Source organism: Eretmochelys imbricata, chromosome 1 (assembly GCF_965152235.1).
Source record: "Eretmochelys imbricata isolate rEreImb1 chromosome 1, rEreImb1.hap1, whole genome shotgun sequence".
Taxonomy (NCBI): Eukaryota; Metazoa; Chordata; order Testudines; family Cheloniidae; genus Eretmochelys; species Eretmochelys imbricata.
Genome location: NC_135572.1, coordinates 108,520,690 through 108,548,539, shown reverse-complemented (window position 1 = coordinate 108,548,539; position 27,850 = coordinate 108,520,690). Strand labels below are relative to the sequence as shown.

The following is a 27,850-nucleotide window of genomic DNA, read 5'->3' as shown; positions in this document are numbered from 1 at the left end:
ACTTAACTCACAACTAAAGTGACGCTCTCTGGTGTGGTTTATTCTTGTGCCTTCATATTAATGTGGAGAGAAAGAGTAGATAATTTAGAGCTAACCTGGTAAAATTCAACATTCAAAATGTTCTACTTTAGCTGTCAAAAGAATTATAACACTGTTTAAAAGGTAAAATAAAATAGTTAATAGGGCAGAATGGCTAAAATTGACACAGCTCACTTATCTCCAGGGAGAACTCTGTAAATAGGTTTTTGTTGTTGACAAACTAGGAAATTAGAACAAATGAATAGTTATTTTCTGATTTAGAAATTACTGATAAATTGGCAATTTTATTTACTGCCACTGAAGAAATTCTAAGGAAATGAGACTTTATGAAGGCATCTGAAAATGTTTTAAAGATTCAGAGTCAAAAGATCAATGTTTGTATGGGTTACTTCCTTTCTGCCTAACCTTCATTAGCTGTTTCCTTAGAAGCTGCCGACAGGCAAGCGCTAACGGCCTCGTATGAAGCGCTCAGTCGTGTGTTGGGGTCCCTCTTTGGTTTGGGAGGAGGCTGTTTCCTTGGTGATGGCAGGCTATTACTATCATCCATGCTGAACACAGAGTGCAGGGAGGGGGATCTGATGGATGATCCAGCCACAGAATGTACCAAGACATCCACTGCCATGGGGACAGGCACAGAACTGGAATGAAAATGCTTAGGCGTTCGGCAGCCGGCAAAGCTGTCCTCAGAGACTTTCCCACCCCTATCTTCAGCTCTGAAAACACAGAAAAGATGCCCAGATGCATTATTCAAATGATAACAATGAACCTGTTCATGCAAACATAACAATGGCTTTTTGGTAAACAATCTTCCAACACCCCTGGTGTGCCTAGAGGGTGTGTAGTAATCTTCTGACAAACAAATCCAGATCAAGCTGCTAGCATTCTTCCATTTCCTGTGTTATGATAAAAGAGGACACTGGATCTTTTTCACCCAAATACAGCTTTCCTCAAGCACTTTCATATTGTTGATCAGACATTCATTGAATGAATTGTTCACACTTTGATTGTTAAGCACAATCAAGAGCTAGGATTTCAATCTGAATGATCATTTCTGGGAAATGCATTTTAATAGAAAGTTACTGAGGCAGCAAATGCTGAACTTTCACCACTGTTTTCTAAAAAAGACAACTAGAAATTCTGCTTATGAAATGCAGATCTTTAAAATATTGTAACCTTTTAACAGATGAATTTGGCTTTGTGTTATATCCTACCAAAACACCAACACAAGTCTTCTTGTTTAAGCTTTCCTCTATTATCATTTTGAGCACAACTGTGGATTTTTCTAACTTATTGTAGTGATTGTACTTAACATCTCTGCAGTTTCCATTATATACTGGAAAATAACGTTGCTAGCTCAATTCCAACAAGCTGGTGAAAATGAGACCTCCCCCCCACCCCCCTGCACCAAAGTCCTTCAACCTTAAAAAGCAAGAGTACTTAGATTAAAAGTAACTGAAGACACCTTCCAGATGTCTAAAACCAGCCTTGTAATACAGTGTAGTAACGTACTGTAGTAACTAAAAGATGGCAGTACAAGAACTTTACAAACAAGCTCTCCAGCATTTGTTTCTATAATTGTATTTCTGCATGGCAGATCACCAGCAGAGCTGGATTCAACTACAGGATATAGCCAGCTGCCCATGTAGTACATGAAATAGCTAAAGATGAAAGCTTGGTGCTCAGTGGATAATTTGTTTTCAGTGTAATGTTTAATTACAGTCTTTCCTACAAAGGCATTTCCTTCAGTATTTAATCACTGGGATATCTGAAGTTAATTAAACAGACCCACTGTCATTTTTACTTCAATAAAAATCATCTGACAGAGTCAATGGAGGCAAGGGGGAGCTGTTTCTGATAAGATACAATGAGCTGGAATCAAGCTTCTGTGGAAAAATAAACATTCCTATGATCAGTGAGTTATAGACACAGATAATAAGTTTCTATTACAAAAACCACCTCTCCATGCAGGTATCTGTACAGGGATGGATGCTAGAATATTTGCTAGATTTGCTAGAATAGGTTCATTGAACTTCCAATTAAAGCTAAATGTTAGGCGATTTTTTAAATGAGAAGAAAAGATCCTCTTGGCAATCTATTAGGCACATTTCTCAGTCTGGACTTCACTGCCTTTTTTATGCCTTCATAGCTGTTCCTGTTATCTTGGCACGTATCCAGCTGAATTTTCTAAGTTAGAGTTATTATTGTTATTATTATTATTATTATTATTTTATTTATTTATTAAAGTCTCACTTAAAATCTATTTCACTTATACTGAAACACTATTTATTTTTAAATGCTAAAATGTCTGACAGATTTAAACAATAGTTATTGTATGTGCTGGTGCCTCCTGAATCTGATATCTTGTACATCGTTGCTTTATGCAGCTAAAATTAATTACCTGATTTGGCTTTACAAACTAGAAAAGTATTTAATGAAGACCCAAGAGTCATTTAAGCATACATTTAAAGAAGCCAGAGTCAAGTTTACATATGAGCATTATTACTGCCGTGACTAGCATGGACTGCACTGAGAACTTTAGGAAAACTGATTCCTACAGTTAGAGAAGTTGCTTTCCCTCCTTACCTTTTGGGGGCTTCTTCTTGCCTGTTTCTAACCTCTAACTTTTCCCTACAATAAGCAGCATTCATTTCATTGCGGAGCTGGTCATTTTCCCGAGCAATGTCAGAAGCATTCTGAATGACCAAAGCATCATATGCTTTCAGCCCCATATCCTCTGCATTCTGCAGAAAGCCTTTGATTGATGTGACCTCTTGCTGTTTGATGCTCATCTTCTGTAGCAAACGCTGGCGAGCTAGAAATCCTCTTACAACTGCCATAATGGAAGAAAAAAAGATATAGATCAATGAAAGATAGAATTCAACAATGAATAACTTAATATTATTGTGCATTCAGCTGTAAAATGGATAGTGTGAATAAATATCTAGCAATATTCCTTTATAAAAGGAGAAAGAAATATTAGGCTTTCTCTACCAATTGCATACCAAAATGGACAATATGCATTTTTTGCTCACTAATAACAATGCCTAAACTGAGGCATAATAATAAACTCATTTACCAGTTTGAGTTACCATTACTCAGTATTTAGTTTCACTGGCAATTTTTCTCCCCTTTGCTTATATCACACTATGAAGCTTACGCTAGGGAGTGTGAGAGGAGAATATTATGGCACAAATTTAAAACATCATTTGGCTCACAATGTGCTAATTTTCTATATGATAGAATGTACAGTTTGTGAACTTCCTCATAGTGGAAACAATGTTGGCACCTGTCCGATTGTAAAAGAGATAATAGCCTTTTCTTACATTCATTCAATGTTTCTCTCCTTATTATGTACAAAAATTAAACTCTTAGTCTCCCAACCTATGACAAGAGATTAATAAAAACTGTCTAAGGGGATAGAGTCTCTGGGTTCCATATATTATAAAGAATGTATATTTACATTCTTTGTAATGTAACAGTATCATCCTTTGAATACTAGAGTTTTCCATATGGACATCTGGATACAATTGTTATTTTAGATATATGTTGTTCCAAGAGAGGTGGGTGGATGGAGTTATTGGCCTACCTATGGGGGCAGTAATAATTGAGTATGTGATGTGGCTTAGTAGGAAGAGTGAGCGAACTGTATTGTACTTTACTTGTAATTTTAAATAATCAACAGAATACTCAGAGTTTGTGGGTGGATATTTTATTCTAAATCAAATTGTATATATACACACACAGTACAAGGAACAGATAGCGTAGTGTGCATAAAGGTCTATTTGCATGAGTTTGGGATGATCACATTACACATGAGTGATGAAGCCATAGGAGAGTTATACACGTCATTTAAAATTATGTTACTAAAATATTCATACTACACCACCATCATGTATATTCTACACACATGTCACACTTTACAAGAAACAATTTCACAAATGTTTTAGAGAATTTTAAAAAGTGCTTGGACTATTTCATAAGTCCTTCTGCCTGAAAATCATGTGCATTAGTTCCCCGTAGTAAAAATGTAAAGGATTCAGGGAGAAAAAATAAAATAAAATACATATATTTAAATGTAATACACCCCTACAATCACCAAATAAAGTTTTTCTTTACATTCATGAAAATGTCACAAATTAAAATCACATGTATCGTCTTTTTCCAGGGTTAGAAGTGCAGTGTGTCCCACTAGGAAGCTGTTTTAGGATTATTTAACTGATGCGAGAAATATTTAGGTGATTTTATCACTTTGACTTTCATCTAGTAAGAACACATATCCACACTGAGTCAAATCTCACTCATCTCCTTCACGCAGTTAGTCCCATTACAGCCACCGGAAATATTCCTGTGAGTAAGGTGAGCAAAATTTGACCACAGCCTTTATTCAATGTTGAGGTCAAGGGGAAAAAACACCAAAACAATGAAAAATATGATGTTAAGGTTTTAAGGTAAAGACATGCCAAAAATCTAAAAAGCATAAGGCTTTTTTTTTTTAATTGCACAATTGAATATTTAGCTCTTAGGAATGCCATAGTATAAAATGAAATAGAAAACAGTCATGCTAAACTAATCTACAGGAAAAATGTGTTCCAGGGATGTAAAATGTTACTAAATAAAATAAAGAGGATAAAGCTGGGAGCAACATAAGGTATTTGCTATCACCTTCCTTGTCCTTGTTTATATATTTATAATTAGATTTTCTTAGGGATGCTCAGCGTTTAATTGCTTGAAATGCAGGAAAGGTTAATGTGAATATATCAATATTCTCTGTGTCCAAAATTCACTGGGGTTTGAATTGACCCAGTCTTATCTATTTCAAGCATGTTTATAATGGAGGAATTTGAGGGTTTACATTTCCATTATTGTAGCCAACCATGTCTCAATCTCTCTAGCCACATTTTATAATAAAAGTTGACTTCTTTAACATCAGAAATATTAATGAACTAACCTTATTTAGTTCAAAAGGAAATTATTGTAGCCAACCATGTCTCAATCTCTCTAGCCACATTTTATAATAAAAGTTGACTTCTTTAACATCAGAAATATTAATGAACTAACCTTATTTAGTTTAAAAGGAAATTAATAGTGAATTTTCTTTTGACAATTTTATGAGAGGCTTCATATTTGACACACACATTACTGAATCTGAACTCATAAAATGCTGGTGTTGAGGAGGTAATGAATTCATGCACAGAACATAATCTAGGAGAGTTCACTGCTCTCAAATACACAATATTGAAAGAGCTTAATGATACAGAATTGTTCCTTCACCTGCTGTACTTTCTGAAACATATTTTCAGAGCAAATGGGATATTTGGTAAACATTTAAGCAAAAAATCCTAAATCACCTTGAAGAAAACACCATATCTCTAAAGCTCTGAAACCTTTTTAACTTTGTTTTAGATATTTTTGTTTTATTTTTTTAAAGATAAATAAAGCAAAAGTGAACCAATGGCAGAGGATAAGAAATATATTTGTGCTGGATAAATCTCCATTATGATTGTTAGCAGGACTGACAGAGGATGGGAAACTGAAATTGACATGCTGGTCATAATATTTTTGATGAAATATGCTGTTTCACTGAGGCAGAGATGTATCGGTTTTGACTAAGTTCATTGAGAAGACAGAGAGAAAGACTTTCTCCACCCACACCGCCTTCCACAAACTTTCTGAATTGAACAGATCTGGTTTCAATCCAAAAACGGACATTTCAACAAAATTCTGTCTTCATTAAAATGTTTGAGAGTTTTTGTTTTCATTCCAATGCAGAACGAAAACAAATTTTGAAACCTCCAACTGGAAGCAAAATACAAGTGTCATCTTTTGGCAGGCTCTACTGTTCATAATGTAGTCCTTACTGCTTTGCTTTCCTCATTTATGTTGGCCACCTAAAATATTTGAGGTCCTGAATCTCCAAGGCCAGAGGTGTACCTGATTCTTGAGGGTTCCCTTTGGTACAAAGATTGATGTGTGGAAATTGTGGCAGGTTGTGGATTTGGCTTCCATACACAGACACATTAATTCATACTTTGGCTGGATCATGATGGAAAAACTAAAGGATAATTAGCTTTTCCCTCAGTCCTCCAATCAGTTCTGTAGTTGATTCAGAATGATCAGAACTGCTCCTGGGTAGCTGCCGTACTTGGACACTGAAGTACAAGTGTACTGTGATAATCTGAAGTACTTGAGCTCACAACTTCTGGTTTATCTGGGATGGGTCTGGTGGCAATTTTCAGGGAGGGATACTTGGCTGTTTAAGTTGTTTACCTCCTTTCTCCACTACAGTCTGGGCTTGGTGACCTATCAACACATGATGAAAGACTTACCTGTTTTCTCAGGCCTTTGTTGAAGGCAGGGTGGAAAATTACTGAGGGGGTGACTGGAAAGGTTTGGATGGATGATGTATGGGATGATGTATAAGATTTTTGTATGAGGGCTGTTTTTCTTTTGGAGAACTCTGAGGTGCTCTGTTATAATATTTTATGAAAATGATATACATTTTATACTGTGCTTTTGAATCTGAGATAGGCACAATGACTACATTTGAATAAATAAATGTAAAACTTCACTTTACCCATTTCAAGACTAGATTACCTATTAGAGATTGTCCACGTCTACAGATTTGAGTCTGTTCTGTACAATCTAATGTCATGACTGGTATTTGATGCCGTTGCATTATGCCCTTAATCAACATGTCATAAAGAAAAAGACATGTCTTTAGCTTCAAAAGATCTCTGGCTTGAAGTACAACAAGACTGATGTCCATCAGCCTAAGAGTACCCTACCCCTTGTGTGGCTGTCAGGAGACTCGGTGGGATCCATTTATTCTAGGGGAGAAGGGCCTATGTAAGGTCATGTTGAGTCATACTGCCTCTTGGGGAGGAGCAGAAGGCATTCCAAACCTCTCAAAGCTCCTGGGCTTTCAGTTGTTACATAATTGCAACTACACCTATTTGTGGAGTACAGTTTACTTTGCAGGCTGATGCACGGGTGGGGGAAGTCTGCCTGGGCCTTACTCAAGCCATCTGTGGGACAGGAATGTTCTTTATTCCATCAGCTTCCTCAGACTTCTCCACACGTGTGTAAAGACAGGCAAAATCTGCCCCATAATAGGTGAGAGCTTTCTAAATACTGTTCCTGAGAAAGTGAATTTTTAAATGGAAGTCAAATCTGGAGGCTGGAAACAAGAGGCCAAGAAACTGAATTTTGTGGGGAGCTAAGGAAGCATCCATCCTCCTTATTTAGGATTAAACTTTGCAGATGTCTTATAAACCTCATTATTATGGCAGCTGAGGAAGGTCTAGTTTGTGGTGAAGTGGAATATTAATGGTCATTGAGTTCAAACTAGATACAATAAGGTGCAGATTTTCAACTTTTCTTGGTAGTCAGCATGAGAGAGAAAGCTGAATGAACCAGTTTTGCTTTTCTAATGCAGATAAATGTGTGGAGGCAATCGGGCTAATTGCATTTAAAGTTAGACATGTGCTTCAATACCTTGTTGAATGGGGCCTGTGTAAACTAACATCCTCCAAAACCTGAAACATTATTAATTCCTATTATTATTTCCACACAGATGACTTTGTTCCCCTTGCTTCAAGTGTTCTCTCTCTTTCCCCTGCTTTCTCTCTACAACCCCCATTTAGTGAAGAACAGATCGTTAAAGTGATAGGTTTTTTAAAAATAAATAAATATCCAGGACATTTTTTAGCCAACTACGTGACAACTGTAAAATCAATACATACTTCTCTCTACTGAGTCAGCTTTTTTTAAAAAAGTGTTAATGTGAATTGTTGATGCTACAAGCCAACTAAATACATAATGTATAGCGTGAAGGAAGCTGCTTTATACAAAGCAATATTCGCATTTGAAATAGTTATTTGAGATTCTGATTGGAAATAGAACAGAAACTACAGGAAATCAGGAGACAGTCGATAGTATCTCCTTCAAAAAGTGTGCCAAAAATGTCAAAATGACCTTAGTAAAGACACCAACATAAAAGTCAAAGAGAAAAAAAACAAGCCAAAAGAAAATATGTAAGATACAGCAAATGAGAACAAAATAAAGACAACCAACACCCTAAATTAGTAGCATTAAAAGTAGCTGTTTTATGGATGAAAGATATATGTAAATATTAAAAAAGTTTGCATCTTCTGTTTGTTATAGTGGGGAATTAAGAGTGATATTAAAAACACTTAAATCCTAGAAATATTGTCTGCTCTTTAAAAAACAAGAAGCATTGATAAAAAAGAACTGATAAAGGAGCATTTAGTTTTAATTGCAGCCAACAACTAGAACTCAAACTGGGTTTGTCAGTCAAAAGGTGCACTTGTTAACAATGTTAGTCTGGACTTCTAAAAAATCTGTAGTCGGTTAGTTGGAGGTGGAATTGTTTGGAAATCTGTCAAATGCTGTCATAAATATAAAGGGAAGGGTAAACCCCTTTGAAATCCCTCCTGGCCAGGGGAAAGCTCCTGTCACCTGTAAAGGGTTAAGAAGCTAAAGGTAACCTCGCTGGCACCTGACCAAAATGACCAATGAGGAGACAAGATACTTTCAAAAGCTGGGAGGAGGGAGAGAAACAAAGGGTCTGTGTGTCTGTCTATAGTCTGTCTTTGTCGGGGATAGACCAGGAATGGAGTCTTAGAACTTTTAGTAAGTAATCTAGCTAGGTACGTGTTAGATTATGATTTCTTTAAATGGCTGAGAAAAGAACTGTGCTGTATAGAATAACTATTTCTGTCTGTGTATCTTTTTTGTAACTTAAGGTTTTGCCTAGAGGGGTTCTCTATGTTTTTGAATCTAATTACCCTGTAAGGTATCTACCATCCTGATTTTACAGGGGGGATTTCTTTATTTCTATTTACTACTATTTTTATTAAAAGTCTTCTTGTAAGAAAACTGAATGCTTTTTCATTGTTCTCAGATCCAAGGGTTTGGGTCTGTGGTCACCTATGCAAATTGGTGAGGCTTTTTATCCAACATTTCCCAGAAAAGGGGGGGTGCAAGTGTTAGGAGGATTGTTCATTGTTCTTAAGATCCAAGCGTCTGCGTCTGTAGTCACCTAGGCAAATTTGTGAGGCTTTTTGTCCAGGAAGTGGGGTGCAAAGTTTTGGGAAGTATTTTGGGGGGAAAGACGCGTCCAAACAGCTCTTCCCCAGTAACCAGTATTAGTTTGGTGGTGGTAGCGGCCAATCCAAGGACAAAGGGTGGAATATTTTGTACCTTGGGGAAGTTTTGACCTAAGCTGGTAAAGATAAGCTTAGGAGGTTTTTCATGCAGGTCCCCACATCTGTACCCTAGAGTTCAGAGTTGGGGAGGAACCTTGACAAATGCAATAACTAATCAGGGAAGAGAAAACTCCCATATCACAAAATGCTCTTGCACTCAATGTACAAAAATTATAGTTCTGTAATTGTTACCTTTTTGACAAGTTATAATTTTCCTCTGCAGCTGAAGGCACAAATCATTGAGATGGTCAACTTGCCAGTACTTTAGAAATACTTTTTGGACTCCTATCTAAAATACAAACAGCAGAGAAACCTTTACCATCAAGAAAAAAAAGGGCAAAATGATAATAGATAAATAATGATCACACATAAAGCATCTAGCAAATGGTTGAGATGAGATCAAAAACTTAAAATAGTCACAATACCTGTATCTGGTGCTTTTCCCTTCCATTTATAAGACCACAAGGAAACACCTTGCTTTTGAAACTTTCCGAACATGCACAGACAATACAAAAAATCCTTAGCAGTTCTTTTTATGTACCTCTTTCAAAGATATTTCTTTCTAGCAGCCTTAAAAAATCTGCGTCTTTACAAACAGTGATTACTGAGAAAACAGGAGTAATGATTAAGTAAGAGTTGCCTCATATGCTATTTTCTTCTCAGGACTTTTGTGGAAGAAGCATTTCTTTGCTACTTAGAATTTTAAAGAAGACACAAGCACTCAGTGAGCTATGCTTAACGATGAAGAATATAGCTCCTTTTGCTGCTGGGATTGCTATTCAACCTGTATGGTTAATAGGTGTATTGATTAATTTGTACAAGTCTGGCAATAATTGCACAAATTATTCCAAATTTTACTTGTTTGTAGCCTACAGGCCTGTTACACCAGTGCAGCCCCATTGAAAATATTTTCTGTGGGGATGCCTTTGTGTGACTGACAGCAGAATTTGAAAAAACAACCTTTGTACAAATGGACAAAAAAGCTCAAATCATCATAAGCTGACAAAACACAGAAGATATTGCAACTTATGTTGTGCTTTCTTCAGAATACCCCATATACGCAGCCAAGGTTACAGAATTAGCATACTACTATACTGCTGTTTGATTTCAACAAAATCTACAGTCAGTTAATAAAAGCATGTGCAAAACTCTGATTAAATAATTTAAACAATGATTCAGTGCTGGACATGCCTAAAACCAAAGTAAAGAAATGTCAGTACGCAATGATGAAACAAACCAACAGTTTCAAATCTCCCATGTAATCCAGTATGATATTTCCTGTAAAAATTCCTAAATATCTGGAAGAATATGATATTCACAAAACCAAATTTACAGTTGTGGTGGCTTCATTAACTTACACTATGTTGCTTGCTTTGGTTTATGTGTGTGTTGTGGGAAGGGGAGGTCCAAAATTGTCAAGATTCACTGTTCATGCTGTAGATACCGCCTAGCTATTCATTTGTTTTGTTTCATTATGTTTGTTGCATTCCCAGAAAGTTTCAGAGGATAGTTGCTCAATGTTTATTACTGCACAGTGTGCTGTCTTTCATTTTTGAAATTGCTCACAATTTTTGGCAGGAAACTGGTGTGACACTTTATACAATATCTACTCATTGTAGTATAAACCTGAGACACAGGTATTAGCAAGGAAATGTGCACACTTTCTTCAACTAACTGTTTTCTATCTGACCACTACTCACAGATATATGTCACTGATAATAATGAACTATGCTAAACTATTAAATATAAATCAAGTCTAGAAACTTAAAACCAAATTCAGAAATGGTTTAGGCCATTCTTCCATTCCTGTGACTTCATGGAGATTGGTGTTTCAGACCAAATGTTCAAAGTGGCCTTCAGTAATTTAGCTCCTTAATTTTGCAGATGAAAATGAGAGGTGAGTTATCTAAATTCTGATTTGAGCATATAAATGTTAGTCTTCTATCTAATTTCACCAGTGATGGATAGACATTGTAAAAGCAAAGACTCTTTTCTAAAATTTCTATCTGTTTCATTCTCATGCACAATCATCATAGTAAATTAAGCCTTTTGAGGGAGATGGGAACTACATTTCACCAAACCTGCTTTAGTAAGAAACCTACAGAAAATCTTAGGCCTTGTCTACATGGGAAAATTCTTCAGCATAGCTATTCTGGAATAATTATTCCACTATAGCTATTTTGGAATAATTGTCCCATGTAGATACTCTACTGCAGAATACAAGTGATTTTATTGTGGAATAGTTACTCCTTTCACAAAGCGGAATAAAATTACTTTTCATTTGCAATAGAATTTGCAGACTCATTTCTCCCTACCTTTTACTATACAAGTATACTTGCTTATACAAGCAAGACTGCCCTTTCCTTGAGCCACAGAAATCCAACCACCACTTCCTTACTCAGCCAAAATGATCTTATCATGGTCTCTAGTGACCTCTTTATACTGCAGTCCATGAGGCCATTCCTCTATGGGGCTATCCTTGATTTATCAGCTGACTTCGCATAGTTGATCTCTCCCTCCTCCCCAAACTTTCATCATTCTATACCTGCCCAGTTCTCTTAATTCTCTGATTTGCACCTTTCGTGTCTCTTTTGGTTTCTCCATTACTCCTTGGCCAGTCTCTACTGCCTTTCCTTAGGGCTCTGTCCTCAGGTCCCCTCTTCTTTTTTTCTCTACTATTTTCTGGATAACCTCAAATGTTATCATGGCTTCAACTATCATCTCTATGCCACTCATGCCCACATATCTCTCTCCACAAGCCGTCTCTCTTCTCCCACCACATCAAGTTTGCCACTAAGTTCTATGGGTTGTCACTAAGTTCTTCATCATCAACTTCTCAAACTCCACCCCACCAAGTCCCACCGCCCCAAACCCCTGTTCTTTTCTTCTCTGTCCCTATGGGCAACACATTTACCATGCTGTTCTCATTTCTTGCCTTGATTACTGCAACCTCCTTCTCTCTGGTCTCCCTGCTTCTCACTCCTTGACTCCATTCATCCAAAATCCTTCTGCTAGTGTTATTATCATTATTTATTATTTGTATTAGAGTGTTTCTCAGAGGCCCCAGTGTTGGGCATGATGACACCCCTTAAAATCACCTTTTCCTTCTACTCTGATTATGTTACTTCCTCTTTTTACCTTCTTTCTAAGGTTTCCACTAGCCTTCTGTATCAAATTGAAGCTTTTCATTCTCAGTTTCAAGGCTCTGCACAGTTGTGTGCCTGCTCTGATTTCTGCATATTACCCCCATAGCTCCACACAACTCTTCTTCCTAACCACCCTCTAAGCATCTTTCTTTCATTCTTTTCATGCCTGTTTCCATGCTGCTATAAAGTCCTCAGGGCAGGGATGATCTATTTTAAATTACCATGACATGTACAGGATCCTAACTACCAAAATATTTAAAATAATAATGCAAAAATATAGACCCTTTCCTGTGTTTATCATTTTCACTTCAGCGGATATATTTTTGTTGAAAAGATGAGTATTACCAACAGCTGATGCTAAATGATTTGCTCTCTTTTTCTACAAGCAAATATCTGACTGACTGAGTGGACTAACGCTTCCTCAAATTTGTACATCACTTGTATTTATTCAACACATTTTTGTTTTTGCAATTTTTCTTTTAGCCTTTGGATTGAACATGAAAAATTCACTTTGAGAATTTAAAACTCTTTATATATGAAATTTGTTGGTTAGTTGCACTTAGTCTCATAAGAAACACAGTATAACAGAGCATTGCCAGCAGATCGAGGGACGTGATCATTTCCCTCTATTCAGCATTGGTGAGGCCTCATCTGGAGTACTGTGTCCAGTTTTGGGCCCCACACTACAAGAAGGATGTGGAAAATTGGAAAGAGTCCAGCGGAGGGCAACAAAAATGATTAGGGGGCTGGAACTCATGACTTATGAGGAGAGGCTGAGGGGACTGGGATTATTTAGTCTGCAGAAGAGAAGAATGAGGAGGGATTTGATAGCTGCTTTCAACTACCTGAAAGGGGGTTCCAAAGAGGAAGGATCTAGACTGTTCTCAGTGGTACCAGATGATGAAACAAGGAGTAATAGTCTCAAGTTGCAGTGGGAGAGGTTTAGGTTGGACATTAGGAAAAACTTTTTCTCTAGGAGGGTGATGAAGCACTGGAATGGGTTATCTAGGGAGGTCAGGCTTGACAAAGCCCTGGCTGGGATGATTTAGTTGGGGATTGATCCTGCTTTGAGCAGGGGGTTGGACTAGATGACCTCCTGAGGTCCCTTCCAACCATGATATTCTATGATTCGATGATATTCCCTGACTGGATGAGTTTATAATTAGATGGGAAGCTCAAAGAAGCCTATGGAGCTTTATAAGTGAATCCAAAAGGGACACAATCATTACTGAAGCAAATTCATTTTTAAATTTGCGTAAACACTATTTACAATTTTTTGCAACATGTGACAACTCTACTGACAGTACACCTTTAAACAACGTCTATTGTTGGCATGAAACATGAGATTACTTTAGTTTTAATTGAGCTTTGTATAGATCTACCTTTGAAATGAATCTTCTGAAGTTAATCTAGAACATCTATACTCACTCCACAATGTACAATGTTGATGCTCCGTGAGAGGGAGAATAATGAAAATGTTTGGATTTCATACATCAGTTATGTGTCTCATATAAAACCAGTTTTGAAACTACAGCCTGTCTTCATTTTGGTCTGCTCTCTAATCACATAAAGTTTCTTGCTTGTCAAGGGGGACAAAAAGGTTAAAATGTTCTCCAAGACACTCACTTCTGAATACTTTCAGGACTACAAAGTGCTCTCATCTGAGATTGAAATTTTAATGACATTCAGACTCTTATAAATGTAAACCATCTGTGAATTATAGTCATAGTTATTTTAATTAGAAAATCATTAGGGTTTTAATGTTATTTTTCAAAATGATACATTTTTAAAGATTAAGTAAAATTGTCATTGATGACTACCAAAGCTTCAATTACTGCTATTTTTTTTTTTTAAAGAAAAGGTGTAGGATGCAGAAGTACAGACATTCAAAATTACGGCATGGTCGCTGAGATGGAGTGTAGGTGGTATAAAGGCAGTATTAGTTCATACTTAATAGGTGTCAAGGGAATCTGTGAAGCTATTCTTTAGTTTAAAAAAGGCAATTTGTGGGAGTGCTGTGTGTTTCTGGCAGTACTTTCAAAATAGCTACCCAGAAAAGACAGACAGTTATAATATAAAGATATTTTACACAACACACATTTTCGCAGTACATTAATGAAATGTGAAAAAAAAACCCAAACTAAACCTATTGTAAAATTTGTCTTTTTGTGGTATTAATGTCTGTAAAACCATTATAATGACATACACAGTTACAGGGCACAGATATAAGAACTGAACCATTATTCGTAAAAGCACTAACTTTCTGCTTTATTTATGAGCTTTTTCCTACACATTTTTAAGGCCTTGTTCCATTGAGTCTGGCATACTAATGACCTCTGATTCTGGCATGAACCTAATAAGATGTCAGTTCTGCAAATGCTTATGTATGCACTTAGCTTAAGGCACACGAATAGGCCCATATTCACATGAATAACAATAAGCATGTGTTAGTGTCTCAAGAATTGGGGCTTTAGAGTGTCCTCTCCTTGCTGCACTTTCGTTTCCTCTGGCCATGTACGGGGAAAGGTCCTGAACCAGGAAATGTCTGGGGTTTGTTGGGAAGCAGCAGCTGCATGGTGTGCCAGAAGATACACAGAAGCTGGAGGCAGAGAGAGACCCTTAGGAACTGAATGCCGAACAGGTTTTCACTGCCAGATATTACAGCTGGGCACAGGTCTCTATGGGACTTGTGGGGAGCTACCTGAGCTTGGCCTGGAAAACTACAAGATCCTATTTGCTAGAATAGAGACTGAACTGGAGAGGGCACTCCAGGCTTCAGACCTGAAGAGTCCTGACTCTTGATTGGACTGCCCATGGACTTAAACAAGAACCACTGTTGCTTACTTTAAATTCTAACAGTTTAAGCCACTGTACCAAGGGTAACTGCAACCTTTCCATTTCCTGCCAGCCTTAGTAAAGTACCCTTTCACTTAGCCTTGTGTCTGAGGGATTATTGGGACACACCAGGGATAGTCCCTAAAAGGCTTAGCTGCTGAAGCACCTACTGTGTCTACCTCTGAACCTGGTGTGCTACTGACACCTTGAGGGTTTGGTTTACTTCAGCACTGAGCATCCCCAATAATTACAAGTGCTTCAAAACAGACCGACAGTTGTTACCTGAAAATGCTAGAAATATGCAGAGGGACCAAAAAGAAAAAATATGTATGTGTGTTGAGACAGACATACAGACAATGAGAGACAGCAACAGTTGGGAGCTGAAAGCCTGGAAGACAAAGCCAGATAAATAAAACAGCAGCTACATAGGTATGTGCTGCATGGGAAGAAAGAGATAAAGAGGGAATGAGAAGTACGTAGAGGAGAAAGGAAGCTAAAAGAGGAGGATTGCAAAAGCTTGGCTTGGGAGGAAAGGGTCAGGGGACATGTAATCAGAGAAAACAACTTCTGAAGCAAAGAGTTAGGCCGGGACAAAGATATGGGCTGACATTTAGACACAAGTGCAATATAAAACAAATAAAGAGCTTTCAAGTCTTTAGATCTTAACCAGATATATAAGGAAGAGACGAAAAAAGAAGAAAGGAACAGAACAGAAACACATTCAAGAAGCAAAAAGTTAAAAACAGGAACCTCAGTAGACAGAGCATAAGAGCACATGTGCACACCTAGATCAAAATGAAAGACCCATCCCTTAAAGATCTCTCAGTCCAAGGAGGCTGTGACTAACATTTTTGTTTGTGTCCATTTATGTCACACAATGCAAATACTTTTTTAGTTGGCAAAATAAGGGTCCAATTTACTCCTTGGGTTCCTCCAGCAGAATCTTGCTGTGAGAAGTCCATCTGGAGGGTGGGATGCAGTAATGCTTGCCATGTTTGCTCTTCCAGGATTCCTGGAGCAGGTTGGCTCAGGCCAGGCAGTCAATAGGGCTGGCCCGGGATAAATAAATGGAAAAAAGGGTAATTAAAAGGAAAAGTCACAAGAATAAAATGCCTCAAACTGCATTGAAATTATTTAAAAACACCATAATAGAGACTCAAAATAAATGTATACCCCAATTTTTTTTGTAAAAAGCCACTAAACAGCAGAGTAAAGGAGGTGGGTAGCAGCAAAAAACCATCCTTTAAAAATTGGAGGTAAAATCCAACTGAGGAAAATAGAAAGGAACATACACTCTGTAAGTCAAGTGTAAAGGTATAAGGCAGGCCAAGAAAGAATTTGAAGAACAACCAGCTAAAGACACAAAAACTAAGCAACAATTTTTAAAGTACATCAGAAGCAGGAAGCCTGCCAAACAATCAGTGGGGCCACTGGATGTCTGAGCTCTGAAGGAGCACGTAAGGAAGACAAGAGCATTGCAGAGAAGCTAAATGCATTCTTTGCATCAACCTTTGCTGCACAGGCCATGAGGGAGACTCCCACACCCCAACCATTCTTTTTAGGTCACAAATCTGAGGAAATGTCCCAGACTGAGGTCAATAGCAGAGGTTTTGGAACAAATTGATAAATTAAATAGTAATAAGTCACCAGGATCAGGTGGTGTTAAGGTTGTGATGAAACATGCATTTCTTTGTACCTGATAAGAGTCATGGACCAAATCCTGCATTATTTTAAATTCCTCTTTTGACACTCTGCTGGTGCAAAGTGGACTTTAAGCAATCCTAAACAGGCAGTGGGGGATTCCACTTGCATAAGGATTTAATTTTTTTAAAAAGGCTGAGAACCATAACATTTATAGGTCTTCCAAACTGGAGAGGGTAGTATGTTCAGGAACACTGTGGGTTTCTGCTATACCCCCAATAATTTCTATGAGTAAACCTCCAGCAGCACTGAACTCCTGGAAACATGCTGAGGCAATTGTTCAGTACCTGACTCTGAAGGAAGAGAATCAACCACACTGAACTACCAGTACCATTTCCTGCACAACCTAACATTCCTCTGAATTCTCCCACCAACATACCAATCCTGTTCAATTCTCCTCAGTTTATGAGATCTAAATGGTATAAGTGTTTAAGGGCATCGGAAAGAAAGAATCGCTGAGGGCTCTGGAGAAGGTCAGCTAGAAGTTACACCAAGGGTTAAAGTATTAAGCTAAAACAATGCTCCCAAAAAGCAAAAAAAATATGATTTCTGTTTCTTACCCAAAATAGTATTTCTAATATTCAAAGGTAGAAAGCTCATCTTACCCTGCTAGACTAACCTTTGATAACTACACCGTGCAGTTTTAAATCATAAAACACTTTTTTGGGAATAAAAATGAAAAGTTAGGATGGAGTTTGCAAAGATGCAAACAAGATCTGTATAAAATGACAGAAAAAGGATTAACTGCAGGCTACTGATGTCGGCCAATCAAAATTTAAAGTTGAGAGTTTTGACTAGAAAACTCAATAAGCTATTATGTTAACTCCACCTTTATTGAATTTATATTTGCAAGTTCAACTGTGTGGGGAATGATAATCCAAATAAATGAAAGTTTCCTTCTGTCATTATGTAGTAGAAGATTGTTTGTACCATATATTTGTCTCAAATATTGCTAACAATCTCAAGCTGTACATTGTGGGAGTAGTGTGTTTTGCTTAGTAAATATTGTGCAATATTTTTTAAAAATTGATTTTTTTAAAAAAATGAAAATGATAAGAGAATGTGAGGGTTAGAAATCTTTACTAGTGGAATGTGACTAAGGGCTGAAGACCAATTGGTTGTGTTCCACTAAAGTGGATAGTTTGATGGCCTCGGGGTACTTTTATTGAATTTGTGCCTGAATTTACTGGGTCTGATTCTTCTCCCACTAAAGTCAATGGCAAAACTTCCATAGAATCATAGAAATGTAGGACTGGAAGGGAGCTCGTGGGGTCATTTAGTTTAACCCCCTGATCTGAGGCAAGATCGAGTGAATTTAGACCATCCTGTCAGGATGTTTGTCCAACATGTTCTTAAAAACCTCCAGTGATGGGAATTACATAACCTTTGTTGGAATTCACTGGGAGTTGGACTGGGCCCATCATTTGAAATCTCAAAGAAGTAGGAATAGTGTATATTGGTTTAGAGATTTTTTTAGGGCTGTCAATTAATTGCAGTTAACTCACATGATTAACTCAAAAAATTAATCACAATTAAAAAAATTAATCGCGATTAATAGCAGTTTTAATCACACCGTTAAACAATAGAATACCAATTGAAATTTATTAAATATTTTGGATGTTTTTCTACATTTTCATATATATTGTATTCTGTGTTGTAATTGAAAAGTGTATATTTTTTATTAAAAATGTTTGCACTGTAAAAATGATAAAGAAAATAAACAGTATTTTTCAATTCGCCTCATACAAGTACTGTAGTGCGATCGCGTTATCATGAAAGAGCAACTACAAATGTAGATCTTTTTATTACATAACTGCACTCGAAAACAAAACAATGTAAAACTTCAGAGCCTACAAGTCCACTCACTCCTACTTCTTGTTCAGCCAATCACTATGACAAACAAGATTGTTTACATTTGCAGGAGATAATGCTGTCCTCTTCTTATTTAAAATGTCACTAGAAAGTGAGAACAGGCACTTACATGGCACTTTTGTAGCCAGCATTGCAAGGTATTTAGTGTCAGATAGGCTAAACATTCGTATGCCTCTTCATGCTTTGGCCACCATTCCACAGGACATGCTTCCATACTGATGACTCTCATTAAAAAAATAATGAGTTAATTACATTTGTGACTGAACTCTTTGTAGGAGAATTGTATGTCCCCTGCTCTGTTTTACCCGCATTCTGCCAAATATTTCATTTTATAGAAGTCTCGGATGATGACCCAGCACATGTTCATTTTAAGAACACTTTCACTGCGGATTTGACAAAACACAAAGAAGGTACCAATGTGAGATTTCTAAAGATAGCTACAGCACTCGACCCAAGGTTTAAGAATCTGAAGTGCCTTCCAAAATCTGAGAGGAATGAGGTGTGGAGCATGCTTTCACAAGTCTTAAAAGAGCAACACTCCAATGCAGAAACTACAGAACCCAAACTACCATTAAAGAAAATCAACCTTCTGCTGGTGGCATCTGACTCAGATAATGAAAATGAACATGTGTTGGTCTGCACTGCTTTCGATTGTTATCGAGCAGAACCCGTCATCAGCATGGACACATGTCCCCTGGAATGGTGGTTGAAGAATGAAGGGACATATGAATTTTTAGCGCATCTGGCACATAAATATCTTGCGACGCCAGCTACAACAGTGCCATACAAATGCCTGTTCTCACTTTCAGGAGACATTGTAAACAAGACGCAGGCAGCATTATCTCCTGCAAATGTTTGAGTGATTGGCTGAACAAGATGTAGGACTGATTGGACTTGCAGGCTCTAATATTTTACATTGTTTTATTTTTGAATGCAGTTTTTTTGTCCATAATTCTACATTTGTAAGTTCAACTTTCACAATAAAGAGATTGCAGTACAGTACTTGTATTAGGTGAATTGAAAAATACTATTTCTTTTGTTTTTTTAGAGTGCAAATACTTGTAATCAAAAATAAATATAAAGTGAGCAATGTACACTTTGTATCCTGTGTTGTAATTGAAATCAATATATTTGAAAATGTAGAAAACATCCAAAAATATGTAAATAAATGGTATTCTATTATTGTTTAACAGTGTGATTAATCGCGACTAATTTTTTTATTCGCTTGACAGCTCTAATTTTTTTTACTTGATATATCAGTGTGCTAACAATGTTTCCTTTGCAGTAGGCAGCTACAGCTTGTTGTATGGCTGCACACTGCTCAAGTATGTATTTAAACTGAAAAGAAAGCCCTATCAAGGCAACAGCACAGAAAAATGATGTGAAAATGTCTTTTGTTAATAAGACTGCACTTTTACAACTCACATTTCATTTCAGCAGTTAAGCTAAGTGCAGCAGTAGAAGTGCTTTGTATTGTATGCCAGCTTTAATAAAAAAGCTCCTTTTTGTCCTAGTATAATCATCTCCCGCTCAACTTACCCAAATAACAAGCAACCTTTCATAAAACTATCAACACTTTTCTAACAAATACTTTCCTTTCAACATGGAGGCTGCTGAATCAAGCATACTCAAATTGGATGGCATGGCGCATTCTAGCAATAAGGTTAAACAATTTTTCACCCTTCTGCTCTGAAAAAAGTAGTCCAGAGTGTGCTTATTCTTCCTCTACCACTGAATTTATAGGCAACCCTTTTTCTTGTGGTCTCATATAAAGTGGGGGGTTATTTCAGATTTCCATTACTTTCTTCTACTTTTTCATAGTTCATTTGGATTATACATTTATCAATCAATCTGCTAGTGCTCTTCAGGGAATAACAGGCAAGAATGCCGGGGAGGACTTTGCTTTGACTTATTCATGAACTCCTACATCAAATAAATTTTCTATTCCAACACTGATTCATTTGAAGTAATCACTGCTGGCAATAGGACAGACTAAATTGGTTATACATGCACCCCCTACCTCTGGTGTGATTTTTTAGTGATGCAGTACAAGGTGACTCCTTTTCTCAAGGCTTTGTTCACTGGCATCATTCTGTATTATTAATTCTTCATTTTCTTTTCTTTCTGCTTCCCCCCCTTGCCTTTTAAAGATTCCTCTACTGTTGTAGCACAGAGGAGGACATCCATGACAACTGCTGATTGTATAAGCTTCCTCTTTTAGACTGTTATTTAAAGTTCAACTTTCATGATTAGTCAAACAAGTCAAAAAATGAAAAGAGGGATTATGTGGCACACATTACTCACTGATGCTGGAGATGTGGATTCTTGCTTTTATGTCACCTACTGTGCTGGTTAACTCTTGTACTTACTGGGCCTTCACCTACAGCAAACTCACATTTTAACCTTATACTCTGGTTATTTCTCCCCTTCAGGCATGGACACCTCTCTGTCCACTCCCCATAGCTCACCACTGTTTGGGGTATGTGCATGGAGGGAAGGTCGTTTATTTGCCTCAGCGCATCTTCCTTCCCAGTGCTTCTAAGCCACTGAGTCATTACTTCTCTTTAAATTCACCTTAAAAATCTTCTTATCGCTGCATCTTATTGTCTGCATTTCTCAAGTATTTTGTGATTCTCTGATTTGAAGGACATTGCATTGTATACTGTTGTATTTTTGCACAATTCACTTTTCAGCATGTCACATTACCTTACAGCTGGGACATCAACAATGTTTTAGAGATCACAAGTTTCCCTCCCTTTTACAGCAGAGATCCTGTTTAATAATTCCCTTTTTGCATTCCTATCTTTTAGGTTTGTTTTCAAATGCCAAGATCATTGTTCTTGAATTGCAGGCATTTACTGCTGGCCACTGCTTTTTAAATTCTCTTGTTCTAGCACTATTTCTAACTCCCGTGGAGTTCAACTCCACAGACACGATGCAGTGCACTTTCTGACTGGACTACAGTATATAATTACAATTCCTCAGCATTTTTCCACCTTGACACTTGAAGCTCCAAATGACATTGTGAAGGTTAGTGGCACACTCAGCTAACATACACATTAGAGGGTGCTTTAATAGAGATCCCTATCATAAGGGTGCAGAAAGGCACTTACGACATTCAGGCTGAAGCTGAGTTAAGAAATCTGTCTGGGGAAAGTGAAACTATTGAAATGTCTTTGTCTTTTGTCATGTTTCTACCTTTTGGTCTTTCTTATATAGGAGATCAGATCATATAACCTTCTTGCCTTATAACCTGTGAATCTAGCCCAGATACTGTGCTCTGGTGGCAGCCATGCACAAACATTTGATGGGAGAATATAGACATTTTTATGTAATTGGAAAAGCTTTAAGCAATAGACTAATTTACAAAGTATGTACACTTAATTGAGCACCCTCACTCCCAACAAGAGTGCTTACTGATATTTCTACACATATCAATGATCACAGCTAATGATGTTCCACTAAACTCAGTAAATCAGACTATTTCATTCCAAAGAATACGTGTAATGTCTTACCCACAGCAAAACATCAAAAGAATATATTTTTGCAAAGAATCTGGTGACTCCCACAATTGAAATTACTCCTCTTGCTTGTTTAAAGACCTAAACTGATATTTTAGTTATTTTATAAGTCACAAACCTGCCACCCTTGTAATTTACACTGCTGAAGAACAAGACGACATTTCTCCTTGGCAGATAACTTCTTTTTCTCTCCCAGTGCTGTATCAGACAAGTTCTTATACCTGCAAAAATCAGCAAAGGGATAGTTGCACAAGCAGGTAGTTCACAGGTGTATCCTAAAGTTACAGAGAATTGTAAATGTTGTCTATTGCAATTGTCAGTTGCTATCTCAGTTTCCACATAGTTTAGTGTTCTAAGCACTGAAATTGCAGCCAGCATTCCTGAGTTCAAATGCTAGAATAGAAAATGTCTCTACAGCCTTTGTAAATCCATTTACTAGATCTGCAGAAATGTCTATGTACACAAGTTTTAAACTGCTAGATGCATCCCCTTATAAACTCCCAATAATGACGTGTATCAGGTGACATTAAAAGTAGCATTTACTTCTTGCATGTTCTCTTGGAATTTCATCTAAAACTTACTGCAGTGGAAAAACTCTGATTAACTTCAGTGTGCTTTGGATCAGGTCCTGGGAAGGGAAAATATTATTCCAGCAAATCTCACATTAAAAGATGGATATGTAGTAAGAATTCATTTGGAAGTGACATGTTTAAAAAGTGGCTGGGTTTTCTACCAATCTCAAATTAGTATATTTTTTTCAACAATTTGAGGTTTTGAAAAAAAATGACTTATAGTCAGAGACTCAAGGAACTCAATCTGTTTAGTTCATCAAAAAAATTGTCTGTACCTATTTTCAAATGATTCCCAGTCTATGAAGTTTTTATTTAGAGATAAGCAAACTGAATTAGCTTGATTTTACATGTGGTATAGTATCTTGTTAAGCACATGTTAAAAAAACACTTCTGTGTCAAAATGTAAAAGGACAATACATATCATTAATATATCAGATGGCTCCCATTGTGAATGCTGTGTAGTTGTAGCCATGCCAATCCCAAGATATTAGAGGGAGACAAGGTGGGTGAGGTAATATCTTTTATTGGATCAAATTTTGTTGGTAAGAAAGCCTGTCTCTCTCACCAACAGAAGCTGGTTCAATAAAAGATATTACCTCCCCGACCTTGTCTCTCCTATTGTGAGCTTCAGGTCACATTATTGTCTAATATAGTGTTTCCCAAACTTGGGAAGCCGCTTGTTCAGGGAAAGTCCCTGGCAGGCTGGGCCGGTTTGTTTACCTGCTGCGTCCACAGGTTTGGCCGATCGCGGCTCCTACTGGCCGTGGTTCGTCACTGCAGACCAATGGGGGCTGCAGGAAGCGGTGGCTGGTACATCCCTCGGCCCGCACCACTTCCCACAGTCCCCATTGGCCTGCAGCAGCGAACTGCGGCCAGTGGGAACCGCAATCGGCCAAACCTGCGGACGCTGCAGGTAAACAAACTGGCCTGGCCCGCCAAGGGCTTTCCCTGAACAAGCGGCGTCCCAAGTTTGGAAAACCCTGGTCTTGGTATCCTCTAAAGGCAAGTGTTTTTATTTCCTCATGGACAGCAGAAAACCATGGTTTTTTTTTGTCACACTCATTATAGAATAGCAGATAATACTGCACAAATATTGAATTGATGGCACAGGTTTATATATGGACGCAATTCAATTTACTTGGAAACATCAAGACCTATCCAGACTTTGCCTCTGTGGAAATGTAACCTGGGAAGCCTCTGAAGTCACAGAGGTTATTCCCTGTACACAGAAAGGTCTTCCCTCATAACTGCAGCCTGAGTCCAGCCTTATGCAGACACACAAACGTGACCCAACTGATTAACATACCATACAGCCATCAGGCTTGGGAGAATGACGTTGAGGGACCTCATGAGCATGCTCAGTGCTCCTCTGACATCCTAACTTGGGGTGGGGGAGGAAGGATATTCAACCAGCCAAGGAAAAAAAGAACTTTTAAAAAGGCTGGGTGGCATATCTTTGATGGCTCCAGAACAAAGCTATCAACCAGACAAATTTAAGGGATCCACTAGATCAAAACCTCCCACCACTATAAGGGTAATTAGGAGGTGAGAGTCCTCTTCAGCTTGGAGGCACCCTTCCTGATACAGTGCCTGAGGAAACAGGTTAGACAGCTGGTAGCAGAGTCACTCTCTTTATCTCCAACTCCCTCTCCCCCACCTCCCACTTGCCCCCAGAGATGAATCTGGATGGGAGAACACCCCATTTCCCTAAATATATGTTTGTTTTGTCAGTGGTTTTGTCAGGAACCTTGTGAATCCATGTTTAGCTCTGTGTTCCCTGAGTGCACAGCTCCAGAATTCCCAAACGCAAAAAATGAGCAATGTGTTTTGTTCCTTGCGAAGCCAGCTGACCAGTCTGGACCAAAGAGCAGCCACCATACATGGCACTCTGGGGTTATTGCAACTCCTCTCAGTCCCTGTAGTCCTCATAGCTCTTCTTTGCAAGCAGTGGGTTTGTTTGTTTGTTTGTTTGTTTGTTTGTTTTGGAGGCTTGACACTGTTATAGCAGTTTCAGGAAGCTTGTAAATATGGGAAACTCATTCCATTAAGCTCTTCACAGATGAACACATCAACCTATCATTTTCTCCTTCACTTCCTCCTAAGTGCACAATTGACAAGATCCAAAATGATGATGTTCTTGGGATGGAATATTCTTCTGGGTGTATGTTACAGCACAGTAACCTAAAGTAGTATTCTCAAAAGCAACTCACTATTCTATTTACATAGAGCTTGCACACAGACTGTGTCTGTAATTGTAGCTCTACACACACACAGTAAGTCTTCACTCTTTAGAAAACACATTACAGACTTGCTTTCAATGGCACCACTTATGGAATAAGGTACTAGTCAACAGGAGCAAGAGTGGCAGAATCTGGCCCTTCCACTGCAACAGAAAGAACACACAAAATGGAGCACACGGGGCACAAAAATGAGGAAGCCCAGCTCAAGAGCTTAAACACACTGATTAGACTTGCTTGAGCTATGTCTGCGAACATTTAAAAGTCTTCTACAAAAGGATAATTCTTTGTGCCACTTTCCCCCCCCCACTTCCTTCTCTTTTATAGCTAAGAAAAGTGGAACTGAAGTGATGAAGTTGTCAGTTTTCTCTGTTATAGTCACACATATTAACACAATCCAAAGGTTTCAATTATAAAAAACTTGCTTCAAAGCAACTCTCTAGATCATTTCCTTATGGGGATTTAAATAAGGAAACTCCAGCATGGCATGCAGTTGCTACCTGGTAGCTAAGTTAAGTGATGTATTTTTAAATAACCAAACAGTTGGGAGTGGGGGGGGGAAGCAAAGCTGCCACTCTAATTCTTCAAGCTGCCATTTCATTCTCTCTTCTTTTTTGGTTTAATATATTCCGTTTGCCAATTTAACATGGCATTGTTCTACGGCTTCTATTCAAAAGATAAATCATTGCAGAAAAACAATCAAAATGAATTTGTTTCCCATGTTTATATTTAATTGCATTTTAAAAGAATGAATTACCATTATAAAACAAGAAAAGCAGGTAGCGCTGCATTGCTGAATTCCAGTGATCCCTTCCCAGGGCACACTCTTTCTCCTACAGCTAGTATTGATCTGGACACCCAAGTGACTGAGGACAGACACAGGGATGGATTTTAAGCATCAGACTGCAATGTCAGCAAAATTTAATATTGGAGAGGGGCACTATCTGCCCTGTCTCCCCACACCAGACATTTAGATGGGTCCAGTGTGGGATTAACAAGGCATCAATCATATATCCGATAACTGAGGGTAGACTCCCTACTGCCTACCCTAAGGATTCAGCTTGCTCTGCTGAACCCTCTCACGTTCCCCCTTCTTCCCTCCCGTAAGGGACAGAAGTTATCAGAGACTCTGGTCTGCCAGAGCTACATGTCTATTTTTTTGCCGAGACCTGAGATTCACCAGCAAAATCCCGTGTCTTGTATTTTCTGGTTGCTGGCCCTTCAGCCTTTTATCCACACTGAACACTGGAGGTGCCAGTGAATAGCTTGCTTGCATCCCCCACCCACATGGCCTTGTATCTCATGCTTACTTAATCTAAACCCTACCTAATTCAATGCCTTATGTTCTGAAGCCAAAGTCTGCCCCAGCACCTGACAAGTGCACTCCATCATCCCAGAAAAACTCAGGCCTATTGTACCATATGTCCCTGTTCTTCATCACCAAACCACTGGCTTTCATAAAGACTCTGGTAACCTTATGGATCACATTCTTGTATGGTCTATCCATGCAGGCTTGGTTGACAGCTGCCTGCCAAACTCACCTTGCAAGCATCTCCAATCAAATCAGTCTTCTATTTGGCTAGGATTGCATAAACAATTCCACATCTCTATGAATCCTAATGCTTAAACTGAGTCCCAAGCATGTTCCAAGATTATTCTCACCAAGGCATTAATGCTTGAATGGTTGGGGGAAGAGACCCAGTCGGATTGCATCTCTCTGCTTGGCCAATGGTAATGAGGCACTCAGGGGGAGGAGGGATCTATCCCTGTATACACTCCACTTTATCCTAAAGCTGTCTCGCAGCTTGCAGATCTAATAAAGTTTCCTATTTGTTAAATCAGTGGATGGCAATAGATTGATGTATCACATGCCGGGATTACTTCTTTAGTTTGTTTGTTTAACTAGCAGTCTTCACAGTCAACACACTATTTTTCTGTCAGACATGAGCAAGATATGGTCTTTGTTTGTAAAACTTTTCAATGTGCACTCAGACCTCAGGAGTATTATCTATTTGTTTACTTATTTATTTTGGAAGATGGGAGGGATGGATAGGATTTGTATTGGAAAATCTATAATGGACTAGCTGGCATTTCTCAGTGACCTTTCTACTGTGAAGAGAATCTCTATTCTAGACCAGTCCTTTCAAAGGAATAGTATAGAAAAGATGTTTGGAAAAATCATGACGTAATAGAGACCTTGTAAAAATAGCTCCCAATAAGAAACAGGAGGGAACATTGGTGAAGTTTAATCATAAAAATTAAAAAAAAAATCACTGGGTCCTGATGTTATTCATCCATGGATGTTAAAGGAATTAACCATCTAATTTTTTAAAATTTATGGAGAACTGGAGTAGAAAATGCAAATATAGTATTCCAATTTCCCAGAAAAGGAAAGAACAATTATTCTGCCAATTACTTTCTGACAAATCTAACATCACTCCCTAATTATATTGCTGGAATAAATATTAAAATAAATTAAAAGAACAAATAAAGATCTTGGGGCTTAATAGATATATGAGAAAAAAGCATCATGAAATCAAAAAGAACAAATCATACCAGATAAACCCAATTACTTTGTTATTGTTCTTTTGTTTGGTTGGTTTCTGATAGAATTACAAAAATAATAGATGAAGGGAATACAAGAGATGGAATACATTTTGTTTTGAGACTGTTTCATGAAAACTTAAAGAAATAGTTAAT

General features: G+C 37.9%; 1 protein-coding gene across 1 annotated transcript in view; it reads right to left on the bottom strand.

Moving 5' to 3' along the window:
• The window catches only part of MYO16 (myosin XVI), a 474,546-nt gene that overhangs the window by 60,010 nt on the left and 386,686 nt on the right, over positions 1–27,850 (bottom strand). Inside the window, exons 27-30 of the mRNA XM_077807065.1 lie at positions 22,460–22,562; positions 9,459–9,555; positions 2,623–2,869; positions 445–752 (exon numbers count right to left, since the gene is read on the bottom strand). Of these exons, the coding sequence (XP_077663191.1) occupies positions 445–752; positions 2,623–2,869; positions 9,459–9,555; positions 22,460–22,562 (755 nt within the window). The remainder of the gene's footprint in view (positions 1–444; positions 753–2,622; positions 2,870–9,458; positions 9,556–22,459; positions 22,563–27,850) is intronic.